Below are 25,072 nucleotides of genomic sequence, written 5' to 3'. Positions count from 1 at the left end.
GAATGAAATTATCAGGACAAATATCTCATATTAAACTCTACTTTTAAACCAATAAGAATCATTAAAATGATAAATTATTAATTGATAATAATTACATTATTTTTAAAACGCCACTATATGAGCATGAGGATGTAAGCTATAGATATTTATGAGAAATATTTGAACCTCTGAATGCATTTTATCTTTAGAACCTATGTTATAATGCAATCTTTAGATATGTATAGAAAATGTTTTAACTTTAGAATGCACTTTTCCATAGAATTTATGATACAGGTATTTCTTAGACCAGCCTGGAAAGTATGATTCTGATGCAATCTAGCTGCCATGTATAGGAGTGAATTGAAGCAAAATCATTTTATTGCTTGACTCCCTGTAGGACCACATTCTAGGCCTGGAAATCAAAAGTTAGAACCTTTCAGTTCCAAGCTGTCGGTGGCCCCTGTACCTGGAGACTAATGGAAGGACACATCGGATGGAAGGGTAACGAACTATGAAGCTTGGTGGGGGTGAGGAGTATCCAAGTTCTCCTTGCCCACCACACGAAGATTTCTGTTTCCTTTAAATTACCCTTACTTATTCTTTAAACTGAAGATTCTCTTCTAAATCAATGACTCTCTACCAGGAATGATTTTGCCTGTAGGAGACATTTTACAGAGTGTGGAGACCATTTTCTTTCTCACGTCTAATCTAGGGGTGCCACTAGAATCTAGTGGACACAGGCCAGAAACTTCAACATCCTACATGCACAGAACAGTGTCTTCTTAGTAGCAAAGAATTATTCAGCCTAAAATGTCAGTACTCATGCCATTGAGCAATGCTGTTCCAAATTCACAATAAAACATACTTTCATTGTAGCTTCACCTTTTCCATTTTTTCTTACATCTTCTAGAGAAGCTAATGGTAAAATATATAAAAGCAAAATTTACAAAAAGAGAGAAATTTCCAAACTCAAGGAGTCTAAAATAAATGATGGAAGGTGATGTTCTATCGAATGGAACATACATGGACATTTTTTCTCCTTTCACCTATAACCAGTTTTATTCCTGTCGTTATTCACCCTGTACAACTGGAGTCCCTCTGCTGACCCCAGAGCTCTTCCTAAGAAATACTGATATTTGCATTTAGATGCTATAGAAACAAACTCTATTTGGAATAGGATTAATTTTAGTTCAGGAAAAAACTTACATTCACACACTAGTAAATCCCTCTTCTTCACTAAGAAATATTATTTGAGCATCTGGTTGCCATATATGGGGAGTGAACTGTGGGGTAAAAAACTGTGCAGAAAGCATGACAATTTTGGTTATGGTCAAGGACACCAGTGTGGTGCCAGGAGCCCACGGGGCTGGGCTGAGCAGAAAAGGTTTTCACTGTATTTCCCTTTTCCTCCTTCTTTGCTGTCTACTTTGCCCTGAACAGAGGGGATGAAGACCAGATTAGCAAGGGGGTTTCTAGGCACGCAGAGTCTGGGTGAAGAGGAAGTCAAGATAATATCTGCATTCTTTAAAGGGTGAAGGGGAAGTTCCCAGAGACAACTGGGAAAGAAGATGAGGGAGAGAAAAAACCCTGTGCTATCACCTAGTAAGGGTTGGAGGCATTGTAGGCAGGTAAGCTGTGCCTGGGTAAGTCAGAAACAGCCTTTAAAGATTCCTTAGCAGTAAAACCACACTGAATATTACATTACCTTGTTTTGGTTACTCAGAAGACAATCTCCCCTGTAACACTGCCCTGAAGTCAGTCTTACTCAAATAAATTGATATGGCAAATGCATATTTTTAAAAATCTTGTTATTTGTACTTTCGGGTTGCTAACTATAAAGAAAAGGCTACTAATATTTTACATTTATCAGTCTTCTGGCAAAGTTAAGATACTGCTAGATTTTTTGCATGGAGTTGAAAATAAGTAAATGCTTTGCAAACTTCTCATTCCATAGGGTAATAAGAATCGTGTCCCTAATATTTTCTTAACACATAATACAATTAATGCCATTCAAATTTTTATTTAATCTCAAAACACATTTATATTCCTCAAAAGATATAAGTTACCCTAATATTACTATGCAATTCAAAGCCATAGCAAGGCCTGGCCATAATTAATACAACATACAGTATTTGTTTATGTGTTATGTGTTTTGAACATGTAATACAAAGTAACAATTCAAGAAAAAAACTGTCCCTGCAGAAAGATTCTGATCCAGCAGGAAGTAGATTTTAATCTCTCATAATAGACAAATTTTTAATGGAAAAGATGGATGACTGAGAAGTTATGAAAACTTTTTTTGCACAGTCCTTTCTCAAAACATCTTAAGCAAATAAGTTACAAAGTCTTCCAGGGAATGATTTCCAGTGTATTTAAAACCTCAGTTTTTAGCTCACTACCTGCAACCTATGTCAAAAACGTGTTAGTAAATAACACTTGGAGATAGAATAACTTAACAATACAAGGATTTGGAATGGGAACAATAGAAAATGAATTTTATGTCAGTATATTTATCTCAGGCACACATATCACAGTATCTTGTAGAAATCCACTTTGCTTTAAACAAAAGCACATATTCTTTAAAGAATAAAGATGAGCAAGTATAAAGAGCAAATTTACTATATTAAGTTCTGTCAAAGGTTATAAACCAGTATTTGAGTATATAAACCCACTATGCCAATTTTAAAATTTAAAATGCTGAGGATGGCTATAATCAACCAGTTCTGAAGGCGAAACTAATTGAAATGAATGGAATTGCACAGGACACCAATAGCAATGAAAAGGAAACTGGGACTCAAATCAATGGAGTGGCCCAGAAGAAAGCAAATAATGGCCAAACAGAAAAGAGTCAAGAAGCAAGAATTCAAAGAAATGAGGAGAGGCTTAGGAACCTCCAGGACATCTTTAAATGCTCCAACATCCGAATTATAGGGGTACCAGAAGGGGGGAAGGCACAGCCACCAGTGGAAAACTTATTTGAACAAATAATAAAGGAGAATTTCCCCAATCTGGCAAAGGAAATAGTCTTCCAGGAAATCCAGGAAGCTCAGAGAGTCCCAAAGAAGTTGGACCCAAGAAGAAACACACCAAGGTACATCATAATTACATTAGCCAAGATTAAAATGAAGGAGAGAATCCTAGAAGCAGCAAGAGCTAAGGGGACAGTCACCTACAAAGGAGTCCCCATCAGACTGTCAGCCGTTTCTCAAAAGAGACCTTACAGGCAAGAAGGGGCTGGAAAGAGGTATTCCAAGTCATGAAATCCAAAGACCTACAACCAGGATTGCTCTATCCAGCAAAACTTTCATTTAGAATGGAAGGACAGATAAGGTGCTTCTCAGATAAGATCAAATTCAAGGAGTTCATCATCACCAAGCCCTTATTATATGAAATGTTAAAGGGACTTACATAAGAAAAAGAAGATAAAAAAGATGAACAGTGAAAGGACAGCAAACTCACAGTTATTAAGAACCACACCTAAAACAAAAGGACAGCTAGAGGACAGCTAGATCAGGAGCAGAACCATAGAAATGAAGATCACATGGAGGGTTAGCAACAGGGGAGTGGGAGGAGGAGAAGGGGGGAGAAGATACAGAAAATAAGTAGCATAGACAGTAGATAGAAAATAGAAGGGGGGGCAAGAATAGCATGGGAAATATAGAATCTAAAGAACTTGAGACACATGGACATAAACTAAAGGGGAGGTAATGATGGGGATGGGGGGGTAGGGTGGAGGGGAATGAAAGGGGGAATAGAACAACCATAACAGCATAATCAATAAAAAAATTTAAAAAAATAAATAAAATGCTGAGGATGCCATAAATAATCAGTTTGGATGCTAAAGGTTTAAATTACATGTCTCAGCTATTTTCAAACTGAAAGATCATATTTGAAGTCACTCTTACTTCAAGATCATACTTCAAAATCTATTAGCATGTTTTCCCAATAATCAAGATTATCACAGTATAACTATAATTAGTTTAGCTAATAAATTACTTAACTTCACCATTATTATGTAAAAAATAATATTTTGTATAATATGATTGGGTGTCTTTATAATAAGAAAAAAGTAATGATCCAAACACAAACAGAAATTTAGAGACAAAATTGGTAAAGATAAAACCTTAAACATATAATTAGAAACAAAAGTTCTAGGTAAATCAATTGAATCCACTCTTATTTATTTACCCACTAAATAAGTGGTCCATTTTGAATTATGGTATCCAAACTTTTACAACTTGCTTTATTTGTCAATGGAACTGTAGTTTTAGCAAATGGGAATAAGTGCTGAGGATAAAATGATATAAAAGATAAGATGGTCTTTATGTCCAAGAATTTGTCATACAGCTAGGAGGGAGAAAAGATGTCTAGTGAGAAAGACAGTTTAAAATTTCAAGACCATGCTCAACATTATTGAAATAATACTATACTCTGTACAAATGTGCTATACATTTTCAAAAAATAAAAAGAATGACAATAATAAAATTAAGTAATATTTAATAAATAATAAAAAGACATAAGCAATCTCATACCTCCAAGTCATCCTCAATTCCCATAACCCTCTGTGGAATATTAGATTAAGTTAAAGAACCTCAAGAGATTTAATTTAGGACAGGATGCTGCCTTGGATCTTGTGAGTAAGGAAGGCCCTTTGAATTTGTGACTTAACATGAGAATTTGTGGGCCTGGGAGTTAAGGAACAGGTACATAAAAAACAATAAAGTGACTGGGGAGAAGAACAGATGGGTTTGTGTGAAAGCATACATCATCTTATAAATGTTTATTGAATGCTTAATACACATCAGGCATTGTTATATATATTAACTCATTTATTTTTCATCAGAACCCTATCAGATAAGCCCTACTATCAAATCCATTTTATGGGTTAGGAAACTGAGGGACCAAAGATTAAGGACTTGTTCAATACTACCTTCAGTGGAAAGTGGGGAAAAATAAGAACATAAAAAAATAATAGAACTTTGGATAAATAAGAATTGAATAGAATCATTGATGATATTCTCTATTAAGTCTACTGTAATAATCAACATATTTCATTGTTTTCTCTCTGAAAATGAGAAAACAAATCAGAGTCAGATATATGAACAGGCTTTTATAACATCATGAGAAAAATATATAAGCAAACAGATTATTTATCACCTACTTCAATACACTGTCAATGCACACAGCATCATCTATCAATGCAATATTCAATGACTGACATTTTTAGAAATTTGAAGGTTTGCCATCACACAGACTCTTAATTCTTTTACCTGGTTAAGAAGCAACTATAAAATTGACTTACAGTTTTTTAGTAGATGCTTGAATAAAATATTAAATTGCCCATTCAATTCATGTTTTTAAAAGATTTTTAAAATTGGTTTAAACAAAGTCTCCAGGACATAAAGCTTTCTCATATATAGGCCTGTTGCTTATTTTTATATAGTCCATTAACTAAGAGTAGTTTTTACATTTTAATACTTCTAAAATATCAAAAGAATCATTATTTTAAAAACATGAAAATTGTATGATTAAAATTTCATTGTTGTTGGGGCAACTTTGCCCACAAAGTCCCCCCATCCTCCACGGATGCAAGTGAAACTACCAAGACATGATCTGCTCAGGGAGGGGAAGTGGCCCATCCCTCAAAGGAGAAACCCCAAGAGCCCCTTCCTCAAGAGTTCATTTGCACAAGAATACAGGTAAGGATCAAACAGTAGATAGCATCCAAAGAACTATGAGGGCTTAGAGGAACAAACTTCTTGCTTGGACCCTTATCATTTAAATGAGAGCATTCTAAACAAAGCAGGTTTCACAGGATTTTACATATTCTTTCTTAGGCCTGATCACCCCAGATCCCGCTCTAGCCCAAAAAGGGCTGCACCACCTTTCCCAGCATAGGTTTTTAGGCTTAAGTGGATTAGAGCGAGGAAGAGCTTCTCCCAGAGGATATGGGGACTCAGGCTATGTCAGAATAGCTGGGGGCCGGGGGGGGGGGGCAGTGAGGGTCCATCACTCTCTCTTTGTTGCAGACCCACCCCACTAAGTCCTTCCATGATGGCCTCCCAAGTGATCGAGTCTGGCTTAGGCTGCCCCATCCCTAGGGGTCGTACCTGTCATAGACTAACTGACCAAGCATTGGGGGCAGGGCACAAGCTTTGTCTCCTAAGTGGCTTGCATTCCAGAGGTCGCTCACTCAGCCTTATCCATGGGGGACAGTTACAACTCCTGAAACCAGGAAGAGTGGTTCCCAACACATTGTCCATAAAGTTTTGGACAAAGTTTGGACAAAGTTTTTATTGAAACACTAGTATACTCGTCATTTACATATTTTATACAACTGTTTTCACACAGCAATAACAAAACTTAGTGGCTAAGAGAGAGAGCTTATGGCTAATAAGCCCTAAAATATTTATCTGACCCTTTATCAGAAAAAAAAAATTCTGACTCCTGGGTAAACACAGTGAGAAAGGTTTTCACTGTGGATTCTCAGAACATTTAATTTGCTAATGTTACACGGTAATACCCCAGGAAAAGGAAAATAAAGCTAGTATATAGTATTTTCTAAACTTATTTGACCTTTTTGGTATGGCATCCCACAAAATTCATGATTTATAAGAAACATTTGCAATGCACAAAGTTAGCAATTTTCTTTACTATATGAAATAAAATGTCATTATTCTCACAAGCCACCACTATTTAATAAAAAAATTATGATATTATCTCTTTTATGTAACCAAATGATTACATAGAATCCCATAAAAGATGCTGAGAATAGATACTGAGTAACAACCTATGAGAAAGTTACAGGTCTTTTTTAAGTTTTAGAGAATTGTTCACAAATGTAATTTTTTGTCTAAAGCACGGTGTGTTCCCCATTCTTTCAGCCTTTAAAAGTTACATTGACCTTTTCTATCAATTGTAAGTATGTTTGGGCTATTTTCTGTACTTAGAAATTGATCACTGTGGGAAACTGATGGCATTTGGAGTAATGCAAATATGTTTATTAAGACTCAGGGCACAATAGCCCTAAATATGGCACCTTGGTATTTGAATACATTTAGCATACAGAATCCAAGAAAATGGGAGAAGCAGGAAGTTCACTCAGGCTTTCCACCTGCACCTCTCTCGTGAAAGCGGTCATAACACCTTTATGTGAGAGGTACCTTCTCTATCCCTGGGGGAAGGAGCACAATTACTCTGAAGACAAAAGGACAGAAGAATCCAACAAAGATGACTTGCTAAGTTTCCTGCAGTTCACCGTACTTACTTCATATTATTTGACTTATTGTACTTCTTCACAGTTGTCCACTCTTCACCAAACCTAGCATAAACATTCACAGGTTTAACCATTTTTTGGCAAGCTTCGTTTTCTTAGAAAGGCCCCCATGCTTGTAAAACTTACAATAAATATATATGTTCTTTTCCTCTTAATTTGTGTCAGTTTAACTTTCAGACCTACCAGGGACATCAAGCGGATTGAGGAAGTTCCCCCCCCCCCCACCACTACACATAAAATAGAAAAGACAATGTTAAATGACAGTTTTGATTGTCTTTCTTTGAAGTGTGCATGCATGTGCATGCATGTATGAGCATGTGCACACAGACACATACACAGCAAAGTTTAAGCAAATTAAAATTAATAAAGCAAGCAAATAGTGAGGAAGTGCTGGACCACAAGCTCACTCTGGTTATTTTCCTCAGAGTGTGGCAAGTGGCTTCTGAATTAACATTTTGGGGGACCACAGAGCTACAAACCCTGGAAGAGAAAAATCGCACAACTTCTGAGCCATAAATAATACATCTTTCTTAGGGCACTAAGAAAATATGAATCACTGTTTTGATGAAAAGCAATGCTTTTAAATAGCTTTCACTAAACACAAACCATTAACACTTTATTGTAGATGCGTGGATAAAAAAAGCTGTGATCCATTTAAATAATGGAATACTACTCAGCTGTGAAAAAGAAGGAAATCTTACATCATGAATGGACCTGGAGAGTATTATGCTAAGTGAAGTGAGTGAATCAGAGAAAGATGAATACCATATGATCTCACTTATAAGTGGAATCTAATGAACAAAATACACTAACAGATGAATTAGAAACAGACTCATAGACACAGAGAACAGACTGACATCTGTCAGAGGGGATGGAGATTGGAGGGCTGGGTGAAAAAGGAGAAGGGATTAAGGAAAGGAAAACAACTCAGACACAGCCAACAATGTGGGGGTACCAGAAGGAAATGGGTGGGGCAAGATAGAAGAGGGAAAAAGAAGGGATACGTGGTGACAGAAGGAGACTGGACTTGGGGTGGTGAACACACAATACAATACACAAATGATGTATTGTACAACTGTACTCCTGAAACCTATCTAATTTTATTAACCAATGTCACACCAATAAATTCAATTAAAATTGTTTTCAAATTGGAGTCCTTCGGAAAATTAAATGTTCTATAAAAATTGTAACAGTCAATAATGAATTAAAATTACCCTGAAAATAAAAATTTCACATATATATATATACACACACACACACACAAATATAAAAACCACTATTACATACTCTAGTAATGCCATCTTAATTTTCTAGGAAGTAATAACATATGTCAGTCGTGGAGGATAAGAAAAACCCTAGACATCCCATAACTATAGAAAAGCCATGAAAATAATTCTCACTAATAGAGAAAAGGGGAAGGAATGTATAAAGAATGTGTATTGGAGACTACTGAGGTTAAGTAAACAAAGCTCATAGTTCAGATTCCGGAAATTGATTATAATCAAAATGCAAATATTTAACCTGTAGTATTTGCCTGATGAAATGCTGAGAAAATATATAATCTCATTGGAAATTCTAGTGCTTATTTTCCAGTGTTACCTGTGCCTGGCAAATACCTAAGGTTTCCTTATTGATTTGTACTTTGTCAAGAAATATTTCAAACAACAAAGCCTAAGCATATTTATTAAAGGAGAGTTACCTTGGCTGAATATTTAGTTTCATGATAGCTGTAGTTATGTCAATGTGTAACATTTGTGTTTCTTTTGGCAGCTGAGTCCCTAGCTGGTTTTGCCTTCTCAGTGAAAGATATTTCCTAATGATGGTAATTTTCGACTTGTATCTGCCTGCAGCAACTTAATATTCCCTCTCTAAATGTATCCTGAGATATGCCAGCACATTTGAATGGCACTAGAAATATGTAAGAATTTGAATTATCCGATCGCATAGCTGAAAGTACAAGATGAGCTCCTTTGTGCCCGATTTCCACTTTCTGAACATTCTTTGTAATAAACTGTAATAATGGGAGAGCTCCAATTGGGAACTTATCTGAAATAATTAGCTCTTCACATTAGTCATAGATAAATTACCCAAAGGCAACAATAAATTAATAATTTGTAAGAACAAAAGTATACCAGTGCCTGCCCTGTCATTTTGTTAAGAAAAAGGAGATACTTGAAACCATGATCAATAAGAGAAAAACACTGTTTATTTGTGTCAAAAGTATCTTATATCCATTCCCTTTTCCAACATTTTAAACTCTTTAATATTCTCTGAATTTCACAGCCTCCACCTGTGAAGAACTTTGCTTTATTATTTAGGTCTTTTAACCTATTTTTATCTTCTGAATGTCCCTCTGGTTCTTCATACTAACCTGACACTTTGTAACAACTAGCATTTGACCAAATATTCAACTCATCTCTTCTTCACAAACACAAATAGCAATCAATCCACAGTCACTTTCTCTAGTTTGCCACTTTTATAGTAACAACAACACACCATAATAAAATGACCTATACCCTCACCCACCCCCAACAGACAGAATTCTTCTTAGGTTTATCAGAAATCTCCTAACTGCCAAATCCAATAGCCATTTTCAGCACTGAGCTGACTTGACCTGTCTGTAACACTGCGCATTGTGACCTTTCCCATCCCTGCAGTAATCAATTGGTTGACTTCTTGATCTCACTTTCCAGTTCCTTCACCTTTCTAGCTTCTGTGTCTCAGTTCCTGCATGAGTCTTGCTTCCTCTGCACATTCAGTAGATGTAGGAGTCATGCAGGAATGGACACAGATTCTTTGCAGCTGAACTGAGGCTGTTGTTTGATGAAAAAGCCTGAGATGAAAGACCATGTGAAGAGAGAGACCCAGCCATCTCAGTTGTCCCATTTGCACCTTGTCCTCAGCCAATCCTCTGCCCACCCAGGAGAAACCAGCAGAAGAAACACCCTAGTTTACCCCCATAAATCCTCACAAATAATAAAATTTGGTTTTCTGCTACTGATTATGAGGATATTTTATTATGCAGTATGTGATAACTGATATAATTGGCATCCCCTGGGTTTCCATGACTCATTTCTTGTTTCACTATACACATTTTATGAGTGACTGTAATATCACCCACAACTTTATCAACCAATTGTATGATAGTTCCCAAATCCAATTATTTTGCTCTTGAACTCTAGACCTTTATTCCCAACTTCCTTTTTTGCATGCTTACTTGATATTTATATTGTATAGCCCAAGACACTTTAGTTTTGACCCATCAAAACTAGCCCATCATCCAATCCTCTCATTCCCCAAACTATTCTGTTTCCTGATTGTCCATCTTACTGAACATGACCATGATGCCCCCACCCTGTCTTTCAAGCTTGTAAACTCGGAGTCATCCCAATTCTTTTCTCTCTCTTTCTCATCCCCTTTTATATTATTCTTCCTTCCAAATTTTAAAATACGTATCCTCATTTCTATCACCATTACAATTTAGACAGCTCTCCCTTTTACAGCAGATTTCTGTAGTCAGACATTAAAATTATATTATAAACTCTTGCCCACTCACATGTGTGCTCCATAATATTGACAGACTGCCCTTCTGAACTTCAGTGTGCGTGTGTACCCTCCTTGGTTAAAATCCTTACATGGTTTCCAAGTCCTTTGTTTTAATCACTTCACCTCTCCTTCTTCTCCATTTGACCCCCTCCACACTCCCTCCATCTCACCCCCTCCTCCCTACATCAAGACTGTCTCTTCACCCTTATCATAGGGTTCCTTTCAGGATTTGATGACTCCAGTTCGTAGCCAAGTTCTCTTTAAGATGCACATTCATCCAATGATTCATAACTTTCTGCTGGCCTCTGACAGTTCTAATAGGAGGGCAACCTGCTTGTCACATTTACCTTGGATTGACTACATTGTCATATTTTTGTTTTCACTCCGGGCTTTTCGACAACCTGTTTCCTTAGCCTGAAACACACTTCCTCCTTCTTCTCTATTGGACTAACTCTTACTCATCTTCAAATATTGCTTCCTCTAGGAAAACTTCCTTACTTTCTTTGAATAACATAAATTCCACCACCCCAGATAGAAATAGATTTCCATTGTTGATCTTTTTATAGAACTCAGTGACATTCTGTAATTGAAATTCTACATTTATTTTTTATAGTTTTTAAGTCAGGTCCTGGACTGAGTCTTTCATCTTCGAAGTCTATGTGCCTGGCATCAATTTTAAATGTTTCTTTCATTTTTTGGAGTAGTAGTGGGCTGGAAGCTTGGGTGATGGGATTGTAAGTGGGAGATAAATGAAGGGAATTTCTCCAACGACTAGGGCCTAGTAGTCACAACAGTCCCACCACATTTTTTGTAAATAAAGTTTTGTTGGAGTATAGTCATGTCCATTTAATTATGCATGGTCTACAGGTGTTTCATGGACCATGGTCTACATGGTCGACACTATATTGACAGAGCTGAGTATTTGAGAAAATAATATTATGGCTGTAAAACCTGAGATATTATTATGTGGCCTTTTACACATAAAAAAATGCCAACTTTCGACCTAGATGATTTATCTGCACCAAAAACCTAAATTTTAATTTATTTAAATACTAAAACATTCTTTGAACTCCAGTATCAACACAATGACTCTCTGTCTGATTCTCTAAGGGATACAAAAGTAATAATAACATGGTCTTTAAACAGAAGAAATTTACAGTCCTATGGAAGTGATGGCCATGGTTAGAAGTAACTGCAGCCAAAAGCAATGGTTAAAGGATCACTGACTGAAGTGATGGCTGCTAAATGTTTCGTGGAAATGGGTGGTTTAATATAGGATTAGTCAGCCTGAAGGCCCCGACTGGGAAACAATGTGTTTTGCCTTTAAAGCCCCATTGCAGGTGCAGGATGTTCCACACCAATCAGCCCCATATGGATGTCGGAGGTGTCAAGTAGGTTGGTTGAAAAGCTGCTTTTGCTGTCCCATCCCAGATGCAGCATGTCCAAACACCAGGTGTTTGGAGGTGGACTATTTGGAAACAGTCAGACGGCACCTTGAATTTTTTTCTCATCACCCTGATGTTCTTCCCTCTCCAAGTTATTCTTGCCATTCGTTTCTATTCTTCATGGTGATACACTCTATTCCCAGTTACTCAGGCCTAAAACCGTGGTTATCATGGACTCTTTTTTTCATCCTGACACTTTCTACTGCTTCTTGTCAACTCAGTTTTGAATTCCTATAAATTCCGCCTCTGTAGTGACTCCTAAAATTAACTGCTACCTGGAATTTCTTGTTTCAAATTGTTTCATTTATTGTTTGCTTATTGTCTGCCTGTCTAGGACAGCACTGTACATTCAGTGAGAGTAGAGGCTTTGACTTTCTCATTGTTTTATCCCCAGTGTGTATAACACATACTTATTATTGAACACGTGGATTTATTATCCTTTCCAATGCCTGCCTTGTTTCCTAGTTATTTAAGTATGCCTGTGTGTCTCCTAATCAGCAAGTTATTTAAAAGTATGATTCATATCTATGTCATCTTTAATTTTTAATGCCCCCCAATGTGTGGGGTTCATTTAATAATATTTCTGGATGTTTAAGAATCATTGAATAACCATTATGTCGAGTCACAACATGACAAATATATACAAGCAGATGCCAAATCTGACAGCATGGGATAGTTTGTGAATGTTTAGTTTTTAGGTGTTAAGGTAGATAAGAAAGCAACACAACAGAATGCCTGACTTCATAAAGCATTACACACCACAGCTGCCATTTACGTAATCCTCTGAACTGTGATGACAGCAAGTTCTCCTAACAAAACAGCAGAACCACTAACAATGATCAATATTTTAAAAAAGTAATTTGGTCTAAGTCTCATGTGTATTGTGAACAGTCCTAGGGAGAAATCTGACTTTCAGCACTAGAGGAGATGAGTAGGCAGCCCCGAAACCACAGCTAATGCTGTGCGGTCCGCTGCCGTGAGTACCCGCCTGCCCGTGCTGTCGGGAAAGATGGACCCTCCAAGGCTCACTGCAGCTATAGTGCAAGTGCTTTTTCTAAATGCGTAAAACTTTTCTTCATGTGAGATTATAGTCATTTTATGTTTACCCAATAGAAACAGCTGTGTTTTTTTATAGCATGTTTCAGACCATCCAGGTAAAATTAAGGTCATATGTGCAGAGCTAAAAATAGGTATCTTCAGACCCTACTATGAAAGACTGTGGTTTCCCCAGATGAATGCCCTGCTACTAGATTGTAAGTACCTTTCAGCTATCTATACTGTAGAATATTCCAGAAGGATTTAACAAGGTCAGAGTAAATGAGGAGCATTAGAGTAAATAAAGGCACTGGAGGAGACTATACACGTCTTAGTCACTGGCTGAGAACAAGCATACATACACTCTGCAGTATACTGATTAGCCTCAGATGTAAAACTCCTATCACTTATACAACAGAATCAATAAGCATGAAAATTTGCTGATGTTAAACCATTTTATGCATTAATGGGATTAAAATTCAAAAGGTAAACAAAATAGTAGAATAACCCAATCCTATGAATTGATAATCTGACCAATCCACCATGATAATTAGAATAAACAGCAGTTAACTACAACTGATTATAAGTCTAATACTGTTATAAACACATCTTTAACATTTTCCTCTACACTTCCTCAGTTGTAAAATGTTTTCTAACAATCTAACCAAGATTATAAATTGGCACCAAATATACCACATTTCTGCCTGCTTCCAAATTCTTCTCTTTTGATTATCCTGAGTCAGTCTTATTAGCTTTGTGTGATTCAAGCCCATCCTACATCTTTTTCTATAACTTATTGTGTTCCCTTCTCTTGCCCGAGCCTGTCATCTAACTGTAGGAGTTTAATAAGTGCTAATTATGATGATGCTCCTTTTATTTTCCTTAACCTTTGTTTACTTCTCTCTTATAAACTTCTACTTAGAGTCAATCAAAAAACATTAATTGAGCACCTACTGTACAGAGAAAAAGCCTTCCTCCACTCCAAAATATTATATTCTCATTTTTTAATTGTACTATATTGTGCTTTTATCTACCCTTTCAAAGATAGCTTCCCATGAAAGAATGATTTAAAAATAAGTTCATGCATGAGATATTTAACTATAATGCAGTTTTCTCAATTAGAAGTTTAATCTCTGAGGAATGGAGCTGTGTCTTTGCATGTCTGGGACAATACAAAATCCAGAGTTTACCATTCCTAAAGAAATAAGTTAACAATTCATAAAACTTACATATTTGCTTAGCAGATATTAAACACTCAGTAATTCTTAGATATTATAATTTATAAACTAATCACATCTAATTATCAGTAGAAATAAATACACTGACCTTTACCGTAATGCTACCTTTCGTGGGGGAGGGTGTGGGGTAACACATTATATTTTAGGTAAAATGAAATCACACACACACACACAAATTCTTCTTGTAATTCTCTTTTCTAAAGTTATTTTGAAAAGGTAAACAAGGAGAGAACAACTCTAATCTGCAGAAGGTATTTTAGAATTATAGAAGCTTAGACATGAAAAAGACTTTAAATATTTGAAAAAGACTAACCTTATTAAAGATAAGATTAACATGTTTAAAATATGTATCTCTTCTTTTTATCAAAATTCCACAAACACACATAGGGAATTATCCCTAAAAGCATGCTATGCTATGCATGAAACCCAAAATATCACGTCCCATTTAAGTATTAAAAACTTAGATATACTTTATGGCATTTTTAATCTGACAGAGCTGAACAAAGAGTAAATATTTTGAGATTTCATTATGTCCCAGCATTGTGCTGTTCATATGACATAGTTAAAGGCATGGATTTAAATTTTGTCTTTGCCACTTACTAGTTGCAGTCCTCTGTGTCTGTAAAATAGGGACAATAATAAAACCTTCTTCACAGCATTATTTTAAGTATTGTGTAAATTGTTAAAGCAGGCTTGGCACACCGTGTTATAAATAGTATGAGCACAGTGGATCCACCCTGAAGCTAATGAAATGTAAGCGTAAGGGCTGCCTTATTTGCATGGCCACCTTCCAAAACCCCGGAATGACCTTAGCAATACTTTTATTCATCATTGTGTATTCTTTTCCTTCAAGAACATCCCCTCTAATGATCCAACTTGGATTTAACTTTACATGTTGTTGTTGTTGCTGTATTAGAAAGGTTAAGTATTTGCTGTAGGGCATACAACTAGCGATAGCAGATCTGAGATATGACCTAAGGTCTATGTGGGTAAAGAGCTGGAATTCTTAAGCAAGATATTTTTTCTGCCTATTTCTAACATTTTTCTTTCTGTCTCATAACTGTAATCATACAAAGAGCATAAATCCTCCTTTCATGTGAGAAAACAAATGTTTCACTATCCTATTTCCCTCTTCTCTCCCAAGAAGGAGGAAATGCTGACACTCAGTGGTGTTGTACACAGTAGCCATCCACCATCGTCTGCCAAACCTCACTTATACACGCTTGGTTTTGTTTAGCGAGCATGAAGTTAAGGAAGAGTACCCCTACTGAAGAATGAGTTACCTTGGTTTGTTTTCTACCTGAAGTCACGTAGTCTTTTATAGCATCTATTTGTTAGATATGTCCTTTTTGACAAGATATGACCGTTTGACAAGAAGGAGGAGTTGAGCTAGGATCAGGGATAAAAAGAGGTTGACTTTGAATTTCTGGATCCATTCTTTAGGTAACTCATGCATCAGACATACTGGTCTAGTACTGTGAACCAAGTACTGTATGGGGATCAACTCTCTTTGGAAAGCACATGATAAATCAATTTATTGAACTATATAAATATTTATTGAGCACCTACTCACAGATGACCCAGAAAGGAACAGGATAGATAAAGTCCCTGCTCTCACTAAGACTAGGTATACTCAATGAGAACTTTTATAGCTATCTTAAGTTACTTTATTTTTTTTTATTTTTTTTTAAATTTTATTTAGTTATTTTTCAAGTACAGTTTTTTGTCTATTTTTCCCATCCCAGCCTCCCCTGCCCCTTGCTCCCCACCCCCCTCCCATTTCCTCCCCCCTTAGTTCTCGTCCCTGTGTCCTTCCTATTTGTTCCTCCAAATCCCTCCCCCTTTTTTCCCCTTAACTTCCCTTCCTTCTCCCCTCTGGTCACTATCCCCTTGTTCTCTATTTCAGTGTCTTTGTTTTTTGGGTTTTTTTTTTTCTGCTTACTTGTTTGTTTTGTTGTTTAGCTTCCTGTTAAAGGTGAGATCATATGGTATTTGTCTTTCAGCACCTGGCCTATTTCACTCAGCATAATGCTTTCCAGTTCCATCCATGTTGTTGCAAAGGGTAGTAGCTCCTTCTTTCTCTCTGCAGCATAGAATTCCATTGTGTATATGTACCACAATTTTTGGATCCATTCATTTACTGATGGGCACCTAGGTTGCTTCCAACTCTTGGCTATTGTAAATTGTGCTGCTATGAACATTGTGGTGCATAGGTTCTTTGATATTGATGTTTTAGGATTCTTAGGATATAATCCTAGCAGTGGAATTGCTGGGTCAAAAGGCAGGTCGATTTTTATTTTTCTGAGAAAAATCCATACTGTTTTCCATAATGGTTGTACCAGTCTGCACTCCCACCAACAGTGAACTAAGGACCCCGTTTCCCCACAACCCCTCCAACATTTGTTGTTTGTTGCTTTGTTTATGATAGCCATCCTGACTGGTGTAAAGTGGTATCTCATTGTGGTTTTAATTTGCATCTCTCTGATAGCTAATGATATTGAGCATCTCTTCATGTGTCTCTGAATGTTCTGTATGTCCTCCTTGGAGAAGTGTTTGTTCAAGTCCTTTTCCCATTTTCTAATTGGGTTGGGTGTCTTCTTAGAGTGGAGTCTTGTAAGTTCTTTGTATATTTTAGAGATTAAACCTTTGTCTGAGGTATCATTGGCAAATATGTTTTCCCATACAGTTGGTTGTCTTGCTAATTTAATACTGTTTTCTTTAGCCATGCAGAAGCTTTTTATTTTGATGAGATCCCATTTGTTTATTCTTTCCTTTACATTCCTTGCTCTAGGGGACATATCAGTAAAGAAGTTGCTGCGTGAAATATCTGAGATTTTCTTGCCAATGTTCTCCTCTAGGACTTTAATGGTGTTATGACTTACATTTAAGTCTTTTATCCAACTTGAATTTATTTTGGTGTATGGTGTAAGTCTGTGCTCAAGTTTCATTTTTTTGCATGTAGCTGTTACTTTATTTATAAAAAAAGAGGGCTTCCTAGCTCTTTGTTTTCTTGATCAGCATACTTAATTCTCATTGATTATTATTATTCTTGAAATAACTTGTCAGTGCTAAGTATCTTCCCAAAGCTCTATTTAATGCACATAAAGTACGAACTTTACCCTTGGGTAACCATTCACATCAGTAATTTCATTATAACCAATCAATATGCAAACTTTCTCTAGAACGTATAATATTATAACAGGTTCCAAAAATGAAATCAAAATTTACTTCATAAAGTAAATGATCAATTCTTAAAGAATCAGTGTTTTTTTGTGTGTGCATTTAGCCAAAGGAATGTCTTTAAAAACTCCTAAGCAAATTCACATTAAAAAACATGAGAACACCTGGCTGGCACAGCTCCAAGGATTGAGCACAGGCTGCGAACCAAAGAGTCCCAGGTTCAATTCCCCCTCACGGTACATGCCTGGGTTGCAGGCCATGTCCTCAGTAGGAAGCCACGTGAGAGGCAACCACACATTGATGTCTCTCTCCCTCTCTTTCTCCTTCCCTCCCCTTCTCTCTTAAACAAAAAACAGTAGAACACAGAAGTACACTGAATTTCTTTGCAAGGACATGGTGTAGATATGTTGCCTTGCTTTAGAAAACCAATGTGCTAAAGACAAAGAGATTTGTTTTCAGGAACCGGTACCCACACATACCTGAAAGAGGTAAACTCGTACCTCTACTTCAACTTTCTTCCACTTTCAGAACTAAAAATTAAAAGAGCTACATTTTCGTGAATGACTTAAAACTATTATCAATGCTCCTAGAAATACATACCAATCAAAACTTATGTAAATAAAATTGTTAACCACCTATAAACTTTTTAAAACTTCTTTTTCAAAAAAATTCACTTAAGAACTTTATACCTTGACATTTGAAGAATTAGTACAGAGCACAATAATACATCTCATGTAGTGGCTTTTAAGTTGGCTATAGTTGTTTGAGTAACAATTTGAGATTGAACCTAGGGCTCAATTTCACCACTGCTACTGCTCTCAGGCTATTTTTGCCAGGAATGGAGCTTTCCAGTCATTGTTCTTAACAAGGTGTCTGCTGCCAACTAGTAACTACTTAAATTACCAGGTATCATTAGGGGAGATCTCTTTCAGGAACTCCTGGGAACTAAGGAGTTTGTACATACTCAAATATCTGGCATTTCTAACTCTAGTTTGGAGACCATTTAAAATACGGTTGGACAAAAACATTGCATAATAATTTCCCATTCTGCAGAATTCACGAATTACTATCCTTCTAATTATTAAGAAAAAATATCCATCCTGCCAGCAAAACTTAAATCTTCTAACCAGAAACTTAATTCTTCCTTCTGATGAAGCATTCATGGTATGATGCATTTATAAGAGAAATTTAAAGCACCTGGTTTTTTAAAACTTGGCTAGATATGCTTTAATTGCTTCAAAAGCAATTTTTAATGCACATTTTATTGTATTAATCATAAACAACAGAGCAGAATTTTTATTTCTAATATATTTATTACAAATATATTTTAGCAACTTTTGATTTGGAGTTATTATGACAGTGTTTCCTATCATCTGGGACAGACACATATTCATAGCTATACAAACAGCCAAAGGACAGTCAAGAGCAGCCCGAACAGTACTTAATAATAATTATGAAGGCCACATTAACTACATTACATCCCACCATAATTATTGTGAATTTTCTTTTCTCTTACAAATCACCTAAATGAACTATTCTATTTTAAATTTTCAACAATGTATGAGATGCTGCTTCATTACGACAATCTTCTAGCAAGGTTTGGTAGAAAGTTCAACCAATTCTCTGCCCTCAAATTTTATTAATTAAAACCACAAGGAATCAGCCCTGGCTGCTGTAGCTCAGTGGATTGAGCATGGGTCTGTGAGGCAAAGGGTTGCTGGTTCAATTCCCAGTCAGAGCACATACTTGGGTTGCAGGTCAGGTCCCCAGTAGGGGACACATGAGAGGCAACCACACATTAATATTTCTCTCCCACGCTTTCTCCTTCCCTTCCCCTTGCTCTAAGAATAAATAAAATATTAATTAAAAAAAAAACCCAAGGAATCATAACTCACTAGCAAGGATCCCTAAAAGCTTTACAGTGACATTCTACCTTTCTGAACTTTTACAACAGTTGCTGATTGCTATTCAGTAGCACCAGTTTTTGACACAACCATTATCTAGAAAATAGAATGAAAATAAAGATGACAAGTAAAACCTTCTTGAATAGTTGAATATGTTAATAATCTAAATCCAATTATTGAATGTTCATATGAATGCTGAGTGAAGTTAACCTTCATTATTTGCTTCTTCGGCTTTTATATGAAAACCAATATATATCTAGTGACTTTCAGAAAACATTTTTCAGAACTTTGACTAGTTTATTGAGAAGGAAATATCAAGACTCTCCAACAATTTTATTCTTCATGTTGAACAAAAAGCTGCATAAGATCCTTCCAAAGCTCTCCTGAAAACTACTCTTCCTATTAAACATGACTACACTTAGAAAATAAATATCAATCCTGATTGTAAACATAAAGAATTTTAGATTGGCTCCATTTATTTTACTTCTAAGTACCTTAGGAATAAAAGGCATAAAAGGTTTGCATGCTCAAATACAATCATTTTGTGACCATACTCTCAAATTTCCTGAAGATCGTTTCCCAGATTTTTGAATTTAAATAATTTCTTAAACTTGGAAGAGATAGTCTGGTAGGGTAGGATAAGCTTAGTGTTCAAGCCCATATAATTATTTTTCTATTACCCTGGGTTTTGAATTATATCAAATGCCAACTAAACCTCTATAAAACATTCCCTTTTATATCATGCCAGCTGACACCAGATGATGAATAGAAAATAAAATAATTACTGTATTTTGGTTTGAGTACAAATGACAATTCCAGCTTACAGAATTATAGAAACAACTCTATCACAGGTCTATCGTGCGTCAGACACTGTTCTAGGCAGGAAAACACACCGGTGAGTAGCCATAAATGCCCCGCCCTCTCCAGAAATCCCAGCTGTGTCTTTGAAAGGTTTTTATGCCACATAAAGTTTCATTTGTGTCCCGTCTGTCTGTAAAACTCTCAAATATCTATGTGTAATGAGAATATTTACAGACCTATCTCAGGTAGTTCAATCTTGAATGATTAAATATCACTCTAAGAGAGGAGAAAATGAAAAGACTGAATATGATGCCAAGAAGTTCAATAAACAAACTTTCTCAATTTTTTATGATTTCAAATTCTTAATATTCTTTCTAGTTATTTGCATTTATTCCTGCTGACAATGATGCAATTATGTTCAAGTGGTTCTTTTAGTTGCATGGATTATCGATCAAGAGGTATGCAAATATATTACTCAAATTCTTCCTTTACATTCTACAAGGAATTTTATACAATGTTTCAGGAATCAACTTACTGTTATCAAATAAGTGTTTTATTATCAATCACGTTTTCTACGAAAGGATAGAGACTTGTCATTTAAGGAAAGATATTTGTTTTTTCTGTGTCCTAGTAGGATTGTTTAACTCATTATAAAAGAAATAGATAATCTTAATCATGTAACTAAGTTTTACCTGCAGCCTCCACTTTGAGAAGGTGGAAAATAAAATAAAATAAAACAAAAATATCTCATCAATAGCAATACTTAATCTGAAAAAAAAACAGTAGACCCAAATTATATTTCAATAAACTTATTTACTGCTTAATTTGAAATACAACATATGTACAACATAGTTGTATGTACTTGACTATCACTGTGGTTTACATTTTTCTAAAGGGTTACAAAATACAAATCTGGAAATAGAATGCACTCAATTATAAGAGGAACTTAATATCCTGTTACCACTTTTGCCAAAACAGGTTAAAAAAAAGCATCATCTCTGGGAGCACCATTCCACTTTTTCAGAGAAACTTGAAATACTATGAAATTCCTCACTCTTTATTGTTGTTTATTTCCACTTTTTCATAATTTTGCATAAAAAAGTCACATACTTACCTACCTCCTTGAACAAAAACTAGTTTTATGGGCAGAGTAGATGAGACGGTGCAGCGGCAAAATTGAGGTAATGACAGTGGAAATGTACTCCCCTGAGCGAAACTCACAGCAGTGCATGCAAAGCTTTAGGGCACTGCTATCTGCCATACCAATGACAGAATTCTTAAATTTATAACAATAAAAAACAAAAAATGAACACACGCGCATGCGCACAACGATCCCGAACTACAGGGGAAGTATTCAAAAAGATCCGTATGCTAGAAATGTAACTTGTCTTATAAAACCATGAACTCTCCCAAAGTAATTTAACGGATTTCAGTAGCATTTAAATAAATATATTCATAAATAATGCTACTGAATAATTATTTTAAAAGTAGTAAGGGTATTTTTTTGACAAGAGGAGTATTGTGGAATTTTTTAATATACTAAAATACAAACCTAATTTTGATACTCATTACTAACACATTTTTGATAATACCCAAATACATATTTTTATTTTACCATATCGTTTTATAAATTACCAGAAATACCATATTTGTGGCATAAGTTATTAGAGAATAAAATGGGTTTAAATTTTTTGGAAGTATTAATCACTGCTGTTTTAGTTTCTTAAGCAAACTTCATCAACTAAATCATGAATACCTTTGCAATGAGTTAGAAGCAGAATGTTTCAAGTAGACATTCAGTACAACTTAAACTGGAAATTTACTTTAAAATTGTATCACTCTACATTCCTACATAGACACTTTGATTGTATCATTTTCTAGCATCTAATTGTATGCTTTTAAATTTACACTAAGTAAATTACAAGTACAAACAGACATGACTGAGAGACCATTTGTGGAAAAGCCCTTATGCCAAAATAAATATATTAAAAAAGTAAAGCCCGTGCGTAAGATTATTCTCACTGTTTTTGGCACAGAAATATAACACTGGAGATGTTAATAAAATATTTAATAGGACTGAAACACATTATTGGCTCACAAAACATCTGTGTGTGTGAAAGAGACAGAGAGGCAAAGAAACAGATTTACTTAGACTATGAACAGCGAACGCTTGAAAGAGCAGAGGAAATCAAAGTACAATATTAATAAGGGTTAAGGAGGACAGCTGTTTGAATCATCCTTTAGTGCCTAAAATCACCTACAGTTTGCAAAGATTTTGAAAGAATCAGCTCATGAAAAGTTTCTCCACTGGGCATTTTCACTTCAGTAACTGTTCAAGTTTCAGATTGCCCTACTTTTGGGGAGCCAAAGCATTGTTTCAGGAGTCTATCAGCCGCTGTGTTTTTCCTTCTAATTAATTGTTAATGAATTTTACTTATATCTTCATCAAAAATTTAACTCATCCTATAACACAACATAAAATTTTGTCTGAAGCAAAATGAAATTTGCCAGCCCACTACTCTCAAATATGCCAGGGAACACAAAGAGATTGGGGGGATGCTGGCTGTGGAACAATGGCCAAAGAGAGACAAGTGAATTAAAACAATCATTATCTTCAGCGGTCCTTGCCCTGGCCACTCCAGTCATTGTTAGGGAAACAATATCCTCACCAGTTAAGTATAAATACAAGACCTAACTCCCTAGGCCTTTGTCCCCTAAGAACAACTTTCATCAAAATCTAACTGAAAAAACAATAATAACAGCAACACACACACACACACATACTTTTACACAAACCCGCGAGCACACACATGCTGAACTTTACCTGTTTTTATGCCGAGTCTTTAGCAAGTTTCTTCCAAAGGGAGCCATGGTTCAACAGACAAATGAGCAGAAAGGATCTTATCTCAAAAGTTATCTGAGGGTGGGGGCTGGGGGTGTCTGGATTTCTGGGGTAAAGGGAAGAGGATTGGAAGCCTACTCCTCACCTCCTCAGATGTTCCTGGCTTTCAGCTCATTAGTAACCGGCTAAGAGAGTTGCTGGAAGTTGTGCAACTGCTTAGCTGGGAACTGCGAGATTGTTGTGGCTGCTGCACCTTTGGAGACCTGCCCAGCTTCAGCCTCGAAGAAGGCTTTTGAAGGCAGGAAAAGAAAAAAGAGAGGAAGGGAGGGGGACTCTATTGTGTTCTGTACTTTATTTGCAGACTTGCTAAACTTCAAGGACTGCCAACCCCACAGGCAGGGTAATACCCACGGAATGGCAATTCCACCCCATTTGGAAAACCCCCTCCCTTCCTTCCACACCCAACCACACAAGGTGAACTGAACATACATAAAAGAATTAAAAGTAAATACCCCACCTCCCAGCAGCTTCAGTCTGTGAAAAGTAATCTGATCGTGGCAAGCAGGGCTGAGGGCCTAGAACTCTTTGCCTGTGGATTCGATACAAAAATCCCCCGCCCGGGTGTCAGTGCTGTAAAATATGCGGAGGCGGAGCGAAGCGGCGGAATCCAGGTGGTCGCAGACCCCCGGGGAATCTGAGTCCCTGACTTCATGATCCTAAGAGTTTCCCCCAACCCCACTGCTACACACTCTTTTTGGATCATCTTCCAAGCAAAAGGCCCTGATCACAGCCTTGGCCTAGGAAGCAGCCGGGGGTTGGGGGTCCGACTTCCGAGGCGTTTACAGCAGCCTCTAACCCCTCTTGGGCGTTTACTGGGCCTTTGGGGGCGTGGGAATTTGAAGGAAGAGCCAACAGTTTGCTCCCACCCCTAACTCAAGTAACTAGTAAAGTAGCAGTACGCGCCTGGAGGATTTCGTGGAACTCGAAGTGTGCAGGGGAAGTTAAGGGGCAGGCATCGCCGGGTCCCACGCAAGCTCCGTCCCACTACCCTGGGAGCTGGGGCAGAGCTGGGCAAGGGGATGCGGGTGCGGGCGGCTAGCCGAGCGCCGACAGCCCACACGCCCCCGATGCCATGGGAAAGAGCTGTCCCGACGCAAGTGCCTGAAGAGTTTTTCCAGGACATTTTATTTTCTGGGATTTCGCCCATCTAATTCCCTCCCTCCTGCCCCTCCTACCCTCCCTACGTAACACTTCTAATCATTGGCTTCCGCGGCGAAGGGAGAGGGGAAAAGGAAGCCAGAGAACTGTGGGTTCACCCTGAATCACACTGCAGATTAGTGGGTCTCTGGACCTTGGCAGAGAACACGAATGGCTCACACTTTCTTTGGGAGCCCAACCCCCACCCCCAACATCAAACAAACAAAGTAATCAAACAAAGTGAGATCACAAAGTGATCTCAAAAGTTACTGTAATTTTATAGGTACTGATTTATTCAGGATTCTGCAGAGCTAAAAAAAAATCTATTTTTCAGCATCTACTACCATAGTTCTTCTCCAGTCCTCTATATTGTATATTTCTATATGTATATATACATATGTGTACTTTATATATCATTTAAATACATTATTTTATTGCAGTGTTTATTGTATATTAAGCTGTATATTTATATCTATCTATCTATCTATATATCTATATGTCTCTCTATATATAATTGTTATGAATTAGAAAACATTATAGTAATGAATGCTTTAATTCAATTACAATTTTTCCAGGCCTGGAAAATAGGGTAATTTTTTTAAATACTACTTTTAAAATGGGTTTATAGC

At 36.6% G+C, this 25,072-nt stretch overlaps 1 protein-coding gene across 2 annotated transcripts in view; it reads right to left on the bottom strand.

Annotated features, from left to right (window-relative positions):
* Window positions 1-23,485, bottom strand: part of RASSF9 (Ras association domain family member 9) — a 34,748-nt gene extending 11,263 nt beyond the window's left edge. The window contains exon 1 of one of the 2 annotated variants that reach the window (XM_037142997.2): window positions 23,229-23,485. In XM_037142997.2, the coding sequence (XP_036998892.2) occupies window positions 23,229-23,275 (47 nt within the window). In that variant the 5' untranslated portion in view covers window positions 23,276-23,485. The remainder of the gene's footprint in view (window positions 1-23,228) is intronic. The other variant, XM_037142998.2, reaches the window with a different exon arrangement.
* Between the last annotated feature and the right edge of the window lie 1,587 nt (window positions 23,486-25,072).

The sequence above is a fragment of the Artibeus jamaicensis genome, unplaced genomic scaffold, assembly GCF_021234435.1.
Source record: "Artibeus jamaicensis isolate MK-2021 breed Jamaican fruit bat unplaced genomic scaffold, CSHL_Jam_final scaffold_584, whole genome shotgun sequence".
NCBI lineage: Eukaryota > Metazoa > Chordata > Mammalia > Chiroptera > Phyllostomidae > Artibeus > Artibeus jamaicensis.
This window is presented reverse-complemented; position numbering and strand designations above follow the sequence as displayed.